We start from the raw sequence: 12,156 nt of genomic DNA, 5'->3' as shown, positions 1-12,156 counted from the left end.
AAAGTAGAGAATCTGTTCTGTACCTACAATGCATTGCAGTTAGAGTTGTCCATTCACTCATATTAAGAGATATATGTATATATTAAAGCATTAGTTCTATTGCAGTATAGCAGTAACATATTCCAGTGTGTTTCTGAACTAGATCCATTTGCATTTAGGTTTTAACTCTTTTATCCTATTCTAAAAGCATGACTTTTACCTGTGCTCTGCTTTATAACAGGCATTTTCTTCTGTAAATGGGTTTTATACCTAATTTGTATGCTTGCAGGTCTGGGTGATGTGAATAGTGTGGAGATATGAAATCAAACAATTACGTTCATTTCTGAGGAGGATTTGCTTTTGGTAATGATGGAGAATCTTTTATTCTTTCTAGGAGTGAATGATACTATGAAGACTTGATGAAGGAACAGCTAGTGTAGAACTGATCTTAAACACATTTCTGCTCTCTTCTGTGAGGGGTGTTTAATACCAACTTCCTAACAGCAATAGTTGATATAAGTTACTTGTAATGCATTTTCACAATTGTTCTTCACCCCAGAGAACTTCTTAAAGACTGGATTAGTAGAATCTAATTTTTATGCTCCAAATATTGCAAAATAAAGCAATTCTGCTCTGTCCAAACTTCAGGGTGGATTGTAGCCTCTAGAATGGATGTCACAACCCACTCTGTGCACATACAGTGAGGACTAGCAAGATTAGGTTTCTCTGAACATGCTCTGGAAATGCTTTTTCCTCGCTGGAAACTATTGACTCCATATGGTTTGATTGGAAGTCCGGCCCATCGTTACAATTATTTTAAAATCATCCTTTGGTTGAGATTTTCTTGGACTCTGGTTTTGTGAACAGATCAGATAAGGCATCCAAGATAAACAGGTCAACACAAATTTACCAGGCTTTGAAAGTCAGGCTTGCTGAACTAATGTATCAGCATCTCTCACAAAGTGAAGGTCATAATCACCTTTCAGTTGGAAAAAAGATTGTCTGACTCCACCCTTTAGCACAGTTGCTAATGTGTTTATTACACATTAGCAACTGGAATTAGTTAAGACTCTGAGCATTGTCCTTCAGTAATTTAATTTCTTGCTTATTGAAGAATTTCAGAAAAAGGAGAAAAAGTTGTTAGTTCAGCATCCCTGAAAACCATCTCTTGTCAATAATTATGCATGGTTAGATTATTTTTCCTCACTTGTTTTACACATACAGATGTACAAACCTCTAAAATGAAATTGGATGCTAACCATACTTTTCACCACTTTGTTTTCCATCTGATTCATTTCTTTTATATGATTTGATAGAAGTACCTAAACAAAACCGGCTGGTATGTGTTCACCACAGAACAGCTGGAAGTTATTCTTGCTCATATGAGAGCAACTCAAGGAATTTGCAGAAATGTTTCTATTTCTATGCACAATTGGGGTACAGGTTATAAACCCTACTAAAAAGAGCTTTCAAGATTTTCTATATTTAGAATTTTTTTAGTGAGGATTGTTTAAAAGTATGTTTACTTAATGATGTATGCTGATCACCATAGTGATGCTTCATACATTATACTGAGCCAGCTGCAAAAGACAACTAAAAACAGCTTTCCCTCCATTCATTCAACCAGACATGAATAATTCACTGACTACCTTAAATCAAGCATATGCCACATTTCACTCGAAAGGTCGGTGTAGTTGAGCTTCTATCAGCAAAAATGCCGTGGGGTGATCTGTGCTGTTCTTTGATGGTGCACAGAATGACTGAAGGCCAAGTCAGTAACCATGCTGTAATGCTTCATGGTATACATCAGAAACCAAACCAAGAATTGCACCCAAAAACAGATGGGAGGCCAGTTTAGTTCACAAAGCATGTTACAGTGACATGAATGGCTCACTCCACTGAGCAGGCATTATGCCCTGATAGAAGCATCCAAGCATCTAGCATAGCCATGAGTTGAGCTTGACTATTTTAGTGGTTCAAACTGTATCTTACTTTTAAAAAAATGTCTGCAAATAGGGTAATAAACATGCTTCCCTCTTGGAAAAACCAAAGGCAATTGATACATTCTGTTTGCTCAGATGGACATTTCTGCATACACCAAATTTATCTAATAATTCTTAGCTCTTAATTTTTGAAGAAAATTATTGCTGATATATGGTTTTTTTTTCTGTTGAAGTACATTTTCTCCTAAATTACCAACAGGAAAATTTAGAAAATCCTCCATGACATACAAGACAGCTTAAATGCAGTCTGCAGGGTGTTTTCCAGACTACACCCTACAATGGGGTCAGGACATATCTTGGAAGTGTACTTCCATACTTCCTGCATCGTAACACTGCAGTCCCTTTGGGACAGCAGGGTGCCGTTCACATTTCCAACGCCTTGTTGCGAATTTAAAAGCTGTGATGTAGAGCAAGGATGCCATACATCTGGCGTGAAAAAGTTGCTCTTTTGGGGGTTGTTAGTTGCTGTGGGACTGCTCCCCCTGCTGTTTACATTCTGAATGCGACTTGCCCGAACAGAGGCATTTTGCTGCTGTTCCAGCAGCTAGTCTGGAAAGCGCCCAGAAAAGGAGCAAAACACTAACTGAAAAATCTCAGAACAGGCAATACCCAAGGTCTTATCACTGTGTAGTGATAATATGCACACATTGTAACACTGAGTCGCTCATAAACTCTACACACACACACACACACACACACACACACACACACACACACACACACACACACACTCTTCTAGTCCCTAATTCTTTTTTTTTGGGGGGGGGGAGGTGTTTCTTCACCTTTCTATCTCATTCCTGCCTATCTGAAGCCATACTCTGCAAAGCTAGAACATTACCTTCCATTAAATATTTCAGAAGTATCTCAATTAAAGAAGAAAAAGAAAAAAAGATTTATTTCTCAAACATATATGTTGCATATTCAATATCCAGGGACAGAAGCCAGAACTTAATTGTATAAAGCACTCAGGCTACACCCTCAAGCTGTTTTTCCCCCAAAGCAATTCCACTGTGTGTGTGGCTAAGAATTCCGTTGTGTTATTTTGAACCATAAGGCACCTACATGACAGTTCTTGAACATGAAGAGCTGCTGGCAGGTCTCTGTTTGCATTTGCATGTAAGCTATGATCTCTTTCTCTCTGATTTTGAGCTAATTCACTTTCTCTGTCATAGAACTTACCTGAGCCTACTTGTAAGCATGGCCAATATTGCTCCAACTAAGCCTAAAAACAGAGCTGATATTGGCCTAGTCCGTAACACCCGAATGCTTTCTTTCAGTCTCTCAACATGAAGGAAGTATGTTTTGTGTTCCCTCCCCTCCCCCTACATTTATGATTTTTTCCCAAGGAAATGCACTCACTGGCCAAGGCAGTCCGATGTGTTAGCCCAATTACCTCCAGATTCAGTTTGAAGATAAAAGCATATTAGACTAGAGAAGAGGTTATAATGACATTATTGGCATGGAGGAAGTGGTCGGTCAGCAAAAGATTCACTGCGTGGTGTATGTTTGGCACATTCACACTCGTATTGTAAGGATAAATCCTGCTGGGAGGAATGAGCACAAGACTGGCATGTTGTTGTTTTTTGAGATTCGAGAAGGCTGTAAAACTCCACGTTGGCTGACAGGAGGAACCTGAAGCAATTGCCCCTGAAAAAAGCACAACTCCTGTTCAGCTAGATGGAAATTAATTTGAAAGCAGTTTGCAAGAGTTTTAGGCTGTCTGCATGTACCAGCTCATCTCAACCTTAGGGCAAATTTGTTCAAATAGAGAAGAATTCCATCTTGGTGAATGAAGTGGGAGGAAGATGCTAGATTCAGACTAATGCAGCTATCTTTCTGCTCTCTTTTCATCGCAAGTGATGACTTTAGAGTCTTGGAGTGAATGGAGCAGCCTGAATTCATAACCTGAAAACCAGCGTTTGTACCTAAGAAAGGAGGACCTTGTAGCCCTACAGGATACTCCTTGTAACCAGAGTGCATCTCACAAACATTAATATTCAGATACTAATTCTGTTAGCAGGTCAAAAAAGTGAGAAGAAGGAACTGGTATATTTATACCATTTGTAGGCCTCAGGGTACAGGCACCACTGTCATGCACTGTACTGAAATCCCTAAGAATGATAATGAGATGTTTTCATTTCTTTGCCTTGCCTTGCCTTGGCAGGCTTGAAAAGAAGACTTCTCTGTAATTTAGAAGTTTCTAATTTTTTTAAGTGCCTATCAGTTGTAAATTTGTGCCTCAGAAGAGATTAGCCTTCCATAGAAACGAAATGCATAAGCAACTGATGCTGCAGAAAATAACTTTAAATTATTTGTTTTTCCAAGCTCTTTCATCCATTACCTGGCAATGGAATATATCTGACAATTTGATTGCATCTGGTTATTGTTAGGCACAGAATGCAATTCTTTCTTAATATTTACATATTGGTACTGCTCATGGATGGTCCCATGGAATCTATTCACACATTCTTCAAGCTCAAATGTAAATTTCCAGTTTTCTATAAAACATTCAGGCTCAATGGTAGGTCTGACTGCCAGTGGCTAAATTGGCAGATCTTAAGATTTACATCAAAATATTTGTTTTAACATGTCCTTAATGCCACCTCCTTTTAAACATGGACTATGAATTTCTAAGGGCGGCTAAGAATGGGCAGTAGCAAAGCAGAGCTACTGCACTTTTTGCCATTTTCACAAAGAGGGAAAACTGTGGTAGTGCTGCTTGCACTTCTGCCCATTCTTAATGGCTTTGGGGCTGCCTTGCGAATCCGTAGCAACCCTGGGGCATAGCGTCACAGCTCCATCACAGTGCACATCACGTCAGCCACTATCCTTAACAAAATGGTCGTCTGGCATACTCTGGTGTTCTCTGCAAACCTAGGCACCCAGGCCCCAGCCCATCACAACCAGGCCTCTCCACTACAGCCAGCTTGCAGCTAGAATGGGTCTGAAAAAGAAGTTACGCTGCCACATTGTTTTATTTATTCTGTTTTTAAAATGTATATCCCACTTTTCCATCGCAGTTATGGGATGCTCAGAACACAGTTCTGCCAAATAATCCACAGAGCAAACATCTTACTTCCATTACTGATATTCCATTTTTTGCTGACTGAGTGGCACTGATAACAAAGTTATCAGTTTGTATTCTACACTTATGACACTGAACCTTTTAAAAACCACAACTGGTTAATTCTAAATGTCTTTGTGAGACATGAATAGGCAGAAGGCTGCTGGTTTGCAGTGAAACAGAAAATCATTTTCAATCAATCGATCAATTCATTTATAACAGTCTCCGACCACCCAACAAAATATATACTTATGACTTATAACATATATCATATAACATCCATAACCTATAACACCCATAAAATACAGTTAACTACCAATGCTATTCTATACAATAACCCCAAACCTCATGTTCTTCTGCATGTAGTTAATTAAGGAGTTGACCTGTTGCTTTCTTATGGCACACACTGTAGTGCAGAATTTTGCTACCTTGAAAGTGGTTACGGGGTTAACAATGGAAAGGAAGTAATGTGTATATAAAAACTATCTGTCCTACCTGGTAAATCAAGTAAAAGTGGGAATATAAGCAGGGAGCACACCTATTTATAAAATAAACAGTACAGCAATACATGCTCAATAGATTCCACCATACCCAAGCAGCAGGGACACAAATAGGAGTAAGGTATACCCAGGTATCTCATAGGAAGCTGTCATGTACTGAGTCAAACCATTGGCCCATCTAGCTCAGGATTGTCTACATAGACTGGCAGCAGTTCCTCCAGGGTTGCAGAAGGAGTCTCTCTCAGCCTTATCTTGGAGATGCCAGGGAGAGAACTTGGAACCTTCTGCATGATGCTCTTCCCAGAGCAGCTCCATCCCTTGAGGGGAATATCTTACAGTGCTCATGTATGTAGTCTCTCATTCATATGCAACTAGGGTGGTCCCTGCTTAGCACACGGGACAAGTCATGCTTGCTACCACAAGACCAGCTCTCCTAGCTTCCAACAAAGCAGAGGGCAGCACAATAAAGCGTTCCAAAGTAAACACTCTTTGAAATTTAGGGGATGTCAGATCATAAAGGTATTGGCTGGGACAAAGGTTTTATTAGGATTTCCTACAGCAGGACAGCTCATTCTCCTTGCCCTATCTTCATGTAAAGCCACATCCCAAATGTGTTGTCTAATTGCCTTAAAAAACAAACAAACAAAAACAAAACATAGGGAGATTCACACTGATGGAAGAACTTGGTTTCTCCTCAACTACTTTCCTCCAGTCAGACACAAAACTGTCTGACAAAATGAGGGTGGAGGCCAGTTCGATGGAATTTCAACCAATAAGTGATTATGAGTATCCAGATGTGGGACTGAATTGATACTAGCTCCCCTTCATATCATTGACTCATACCCCGCAGATATGTCATATTCCAGTGAAATCTGGCACCATCTTGGAGGGTATCGTGGCAGTTGTGAGAGCCATAAATGAGGGATAAATTACTGAGCATCTTTATTCATGTAATGTTCTACACACATACAAACCTCTATGCATGTACAGTTATTAACATATGCTGACCGCATGTACAGCAATACACTTTCTATCTGTAGCTGTCTTTGAGAGGTTCTGTACTCAAGATCATTTTAAATGAACGGAGGTAGAGTTGTTCATACATAAATATGTAAATGTCTACAGTTGCCTCTATGCGTGTACAATGTGCTTTAATAGGACTACTATTGTATAACTTCATTCACATTTTTTGCAGGGTCTGGTCTTCTTTGGCAAGTGATAGGAAGGAAATAATGGGATAGGTAGTTGGAATAGAAAATTTGGACATGCAAAAGGTTGTGTGGAAAGGAGGAGCCTTATGGACCTCAGCTGCTCAATCTCATGTTTGAGACTTCTGCAAACATGCAAGCTGTTAATGTGCTTTTAAAATAAATATAAAATAAAATAAAATAAACTGTATCTGAATTTCTAGCTCCTAAAGGTTTACCTAGGATTTTGAAATATTTTTCCAGAAGCTTACACAGTATATACTGTGGGTTTGGAGTAGGTAACTAACTATACAGTAGCTTTCTTGAATTCTAGCTTGGATTCAAGCTAGATAACCTGCATGCCCTGTCTACCTTTGCAAAAAAAAACCCAGTGCCTTCATATTTTAAAAGAATCTATCAAATTGGGTTGCTTGCTTGCATTCTCCCAGCTTGCATTCTCCCGCTGACATTGTTTTCTTCATATTTAGAAAGCAATGGTTTAATAGAATGTCTTTGCAAGAAGTTGTTAAAGGATCTGACTGTTTATTTACTTTTGGTTAAAGCTTTGTGGCTACTATGCTCCTTTTGACAGAGACAATTTAATTTAATAATAATTTTAATAATAGGATTTAATAATTGTTCTTAGATTCTGTGTTGGCTACTTCACTATCACTTTGGCCTTAGTTATCTAGCATAAACTCTTTTGTTTCTCCACCTACAAAACAGGGTCATGTAATGTTCAGGAGACCTATGAGGATTTGATTAATTAATGTGTACCAGCAGTTTGCAGCCAGAGATCGTAGATTCAGAGCAGCTTCACATGTTGTGGACTATCACAGTGTCTAAAGTGAATGCCTTGCACTGCAGAGGATATGCAAGTACCACCTTCATACAGTATGTTACCCTGGAAATGCAAAAGAGGAAGCACAACTCATAATTCCTCTCCTGATGCTTCCATGTATTGGCAGAGCCACCCGTGGTACATTACCTATAATTTCCCTGGGTTCCAGAAAGAACAAACAACCTCTGTGTTAAAAGCCATTTTCATCTATGCAGTTGAACATTTCTGTTATGCCATGTCTGCATTTCTTGTGCATTGAAACATTAACAGGCTTAGAACTAGCTAATGAGTAAGATAAGCCCTAGGCGTTAATGTAGTCAGAAGAAATTATCTTCAGAAGTCTGCTAGATCTTCCTTAGGATGCTCATGCTCTCTCTCTCTCTCTCTCTCTCTCTCTCTCTCACACACACACACAATGGGGCATGCAATGTATCTCTTTGTGCTCACATAGGTACTTCATAAGCACATCTACTGTAATAGAGTGAAAAGTGGTCCATTAGGCAGCAAAGAGGTAGAGTTGTGTTGTGTTGAATCCTCTGGTCCTCTTCAAGACACTAAGACTTAACTCCATGATGAAACAATTCCATGTACATACTGAACTGACTGCCACCTCACACTTTACCATGTACCACAAATGTGGATGGTGCAAAATGCTGTTTATTCCCCTTAAAGGTCATTAGTATAGTTGATTTGTTTAATTCTCAATCTTTTGCCATCATGATGTTGTCTCACACCTGCTTGTGGTTGCCTGGGAGGCCTGCAGTAGTCCACGTGTAACCATTGTCCGTTAACAATCTTAACAATCTGAAGTATCCATCTTATTTATTTGTTGTTTCTCTGTGTAAACCACCCTAAGCCATTTTTGGAAGGGTGGTATAGAAATTGAATAAATAAATAATAAAAAAGGTAAGACTTAAAGTTTGTGCTAGAATAGAGTTACACAACTTCAACCCTCCTACAGATATTGGACTACAACTGCCACCATCTCTGGTGGATGGTGGAAGTTGCTAGAGGGCTGAAGTTATGCAGCCCTGTGCTAGAAGAAATTCTTGCCCCTGAATGCCACCCCCCCCTTAAAAAAATGAGGACGCAAGCATTCCATAGCATTACCTTCTTCAAGAGGATTAACAGCAAACTTAATTTCAATTTCAGTTCAAAATTCTAACGCTAAATAACTCATGATCTGGATTGGGTCAAGATGATGGCAATGCAACTGTTCGTGAGAATTTGTCGCTGCAATAATTGCTGTGCCCGATCATAACAAGTTATTTCCTCTTGTGTAAGGATTGTGTTGTAAGAACATTGCTGGCCAGTTTAAGCAAAAAGCAGCCTCTGTTGCCAGCATTTGAGTGGGAATGCAGCTTGTCAGTCAGTGTGAGGCATCCAGATTTCACAGAGGAAAACGTAGGAGCAATTGTGATTTTCTTTCAGGAAGCTGTGTCTGTTTGAACGCAGGCTTGATTTAGACACTAGTATTAAATTCCTGCCTCTTGTCTTCGCTGCTGGCTGTGCTGTGCATAATGTGGTTAAGCTATTGATGTATTAATTGCTAGCGACTCCAGAGACTGTAGTTGCATTTCTCATCTGTTTAAAGCCTTTCATTGTTGCCTGCTCAGGAGACTCTGGGTAGCTACTATATCTGGTGCTTATTTTAGTTGCTTGGCTACTATGAGCTATTATCTTGGATTTGCTCATGGTGTCCAAATAAGGACATATATGTACCAAGTATTGTCAGATGCTATGAATCCAAATTTCGATGCCTTTTGCTGTGGTGATTGTATTGTGCCCTTTGCTTCACTGGCTACATTTCTGTTTCCAGACATAGAAAGTCTGCCCACAGCGTGAATTCTGGCAATCTACATTCCAAATGACTGTCACTGCTCCATTTTGGAGAGTTTGTTGGGTTGGGTAATGGGCTTTTACTCCATTTTATTTTTACGTATTTCTTCTTTTCTGGTTGCTGCAGACTAGATGGTATTTTAACTTCACTTCACTAAGCTCTGCTCTGTGTCTGCCCCATTGAAATGACTGCAGGTTGTCCATTATCCACCTTTGGCGGACTGCAGCCAGTATCTTTCAAATACAGTGCACAACCCAGCATATACTAAGTTAATAATGCTCATAGCTCAGCAGTGGTGCTTGCTTGATGATTCTCAGTATTTATTTATTTTTAACCCTTTCCCCCCTACTTAAACCTACATTGAAAACCTTTGCCACTGCAGAATGCAAATCAAAGCCTAAGGTATTATTTGAAGGGTACATGGTTCCCCCACCACACTGTTCACTTTTATTTCATAATTATAAAATGATTGAATTGTCTTGTTGTTCTGAATAGGTTTGAAATGCTTGGGATGTATTCTTTTTGTAATATGCTTTCTATAAGCCCAAAAGATGTTTTGTCAGCAAATACACTAAAAGGAGAAGCTTTAACAGCTGCTGCCAATTAAAAAAAAATATCTCTTTTTATCGTAAACAAAAACATGCAATCCTGTCCCGTCCCCCTCCCCCGCTACTTGTTCTTCCTGGGTTTGGGGTGTTCATGGTGCTTTACTATTTATAAGATGAGATGCAGTTTTCTGTTTATATTAGCAGTCTTCTGTCTGTGAAATATGGACCAACCAGAATGCAGGATATCCTTACTCAGCAGTCCATCAGGTTCATAATGTAAGATACTCCAATCAATGGCTACGTTGTCACTGTATTGCTGTTCAGTGTGTTGCCTTGGTGTCGTTAATACTTTATACAGGTGCCACGCTTTTCAGATTGCAAAGCAATATGTAACATCCAGTGATTTCCAGGACTGTATGTATGTGTTTATACATTTGTTTTTCATAGCGTGCAATTAGCGTGTTGGTTTTTGTGTAACTGGATGCAGTTTTTAAAGCTCCAAATTCTGACTTTTTCAAAACATTATTTCATATTTACTTCAGCTTCTGTTCCGGGTGATTGTCTTTGTTAACCTTCAAAGACAAGAATAAGTGTAAATTGCATAATTACTGTAATTTTGCTCTGTTTTGTGCCTTCCCCTTCCTCGGAGCAAGGAAAAGCTTCCCTTTAGTTTCTCCTTACTTTAAAATGCTCAAAGGAGTTACTTCAGTGTAGCATGTCCTGACTCGTAGCTGTATCAGAAGAAGCAACACACAAAGCAGCCTTTTGTTGCTCATGTTTGCAATAGAAGGAACAAACATTTGCCCAGAGCGAGGGAACTGTGTGCCTGCTTCTGCGCTCATAGAACCCTTCCGCCAACTTAACAGATGCCCAGCACTGCCAGCTCTTGACGGTTCTAATTATAATGCAATATTTATTACTTACATAGCAGCTACAACTAAGCTCAGTTCTGATCACTTGCTAGGCATTTGGAAGGGAGAAGGGTTTGTAGCTGATCCATGTATTGCACCTGCTTCCTCTTTCTCTCAGTCTATCTGGGGGACATAGAAGAGGGCTACAAGTCCATTGAGAAACCCAGCGGGAATATTTAAATATGCTAATACTGATAATAAATTAATCTGAATTATGAGTATTTCTGTAAGACCATAGAGGAAAAGGAACATTTTTGGAAAATAAATTTTCAGCTTAATAAAAAAGATGCCTATGATACATACATCGTGAAGGATCAATGCAAGCAGTGGGTGGGAACCTCCAGTTCCCTCCTCTTGACTTTCAGGCGATCATGTGAACCTGTCCAGTTATTTCTTTTTAGTTAAATGTAAGTACAACTTACTTACATTTAAGTTACATTGTCAACAGTTGTACCATTTTAAAGATTTGATTTTATTTTTTATAGTGAGAGCGATCCAACCAAATTTAAGCCATTAAAAAAAAAATTATTACCATTTATTTTAATGGGAGCAGTAAAGTTATGCTTAAATATCTCCAAATGAATTAATTAATTGGGACCTAAACACGCTTAACTTTAGATGTTCCATGCCCCTTATTTGGAAGATGATACTTATCTGGTTTCATAAATGTATTTGGCTCTAATTCCTTTTGGGTGCTTTAGTTAATTCTGTTCAATTTCAGATCTTAGTTTGTTTAAATTCAGTGCTATGGTCCCAGCCAACAAAATGGTAAGTTCCCATTGTAAAAGGAATGGGATTTTCACAAGAATATGTATGAGTATACATATGGCCTGATCCAGATAACTGTTCATGGATTGTCCTCCTTTCCCCCCTAACTGGTGGTAGGAGAAGTTCAGGAGCAGAACTTCCCTTCCTTTTCCAAAATGGAAGAAATGCTCTAGGGGTTTAGTGACTGTAGTGGATTGCTGCTGCACATACAGATCCTTGGACTGCCCTCAGAACAACATGGGAGATTGGATGCATGGAATCTTACCATCTGCAGCAGTCTCTAGGCATTCAAAAGGGCCAATCCATTTTATATCTGTTCAAGCATTGGACATTTTTTAATTTCCTTATAGGTGTCACTTCTAGTATCCATACTAGCACAGCTAGTATGGATCTTGTTATAAGATCTGAAAAGTGTAAAAAATACAAAACAGTAAATCCATGTGAACCACTAGATTCCATAGTCACTTATAACTATGCAATTTCCATTAATTCCAATTATCTTGATCAAACAAGGC

At 39.1% G+C, this 12,156-nt stretch overlaps 1 protein-coding gene across 20 annotated transcripts in view; it reads left to right on the top strand.

The window, feature by feature from the left end:
* Nucleotides 1–12,156, top strand: part of ANKS1B (ankyrin repeat and sterile alpha motif domain containing 1B) — a 595,071-nt gene that overhangs the window by 554,018 nt on the left and 28,897 nt on the right. For 11 of the 20 annotated variants that reach the window (XM_053251587.1, XM_053251584.1, XM_053251586.1 and 8 more), the window contains one exon: nt 10,164–10,238. The exons of 4 other annotated variants lie outside the window; for them this stretch is intronic. In XM_053251587.1, coding sequence (XP_053107562.1) covers nt 10,164–10,238 — 75 coding nt within the window. Of the gene's footprint in view, nt 1–268; nt 343–10,163; nt 10,239–12,156 lie in introns of all 20 variants that reach the window. 5 more of the 20 variants (XM_053251585.1, XM_053251600.1, XM_053251592.1 and 2 more) reach the window with 2 other exon arrangements.

This window comes from Hemicordylus capensis, chromosome 5 (genome assembly GCF_027244095.1).
Source record: "Hemicordylus capensis ecotype Gifberg chromosome 5, rHemCap1.1.pri, whole genome shotgun sequence".
Lineage (NCBI taxonomy): Eukaryota > Metazoa > Chordata > Lepidosauria > Squamata > Cordylidae > Hemicordylus > Hemicordylus capensis.
Note: the sequence above shows the minus strand (reverse complement) of the source record. Positions and strands in the feature narration are given on the sequence as shown.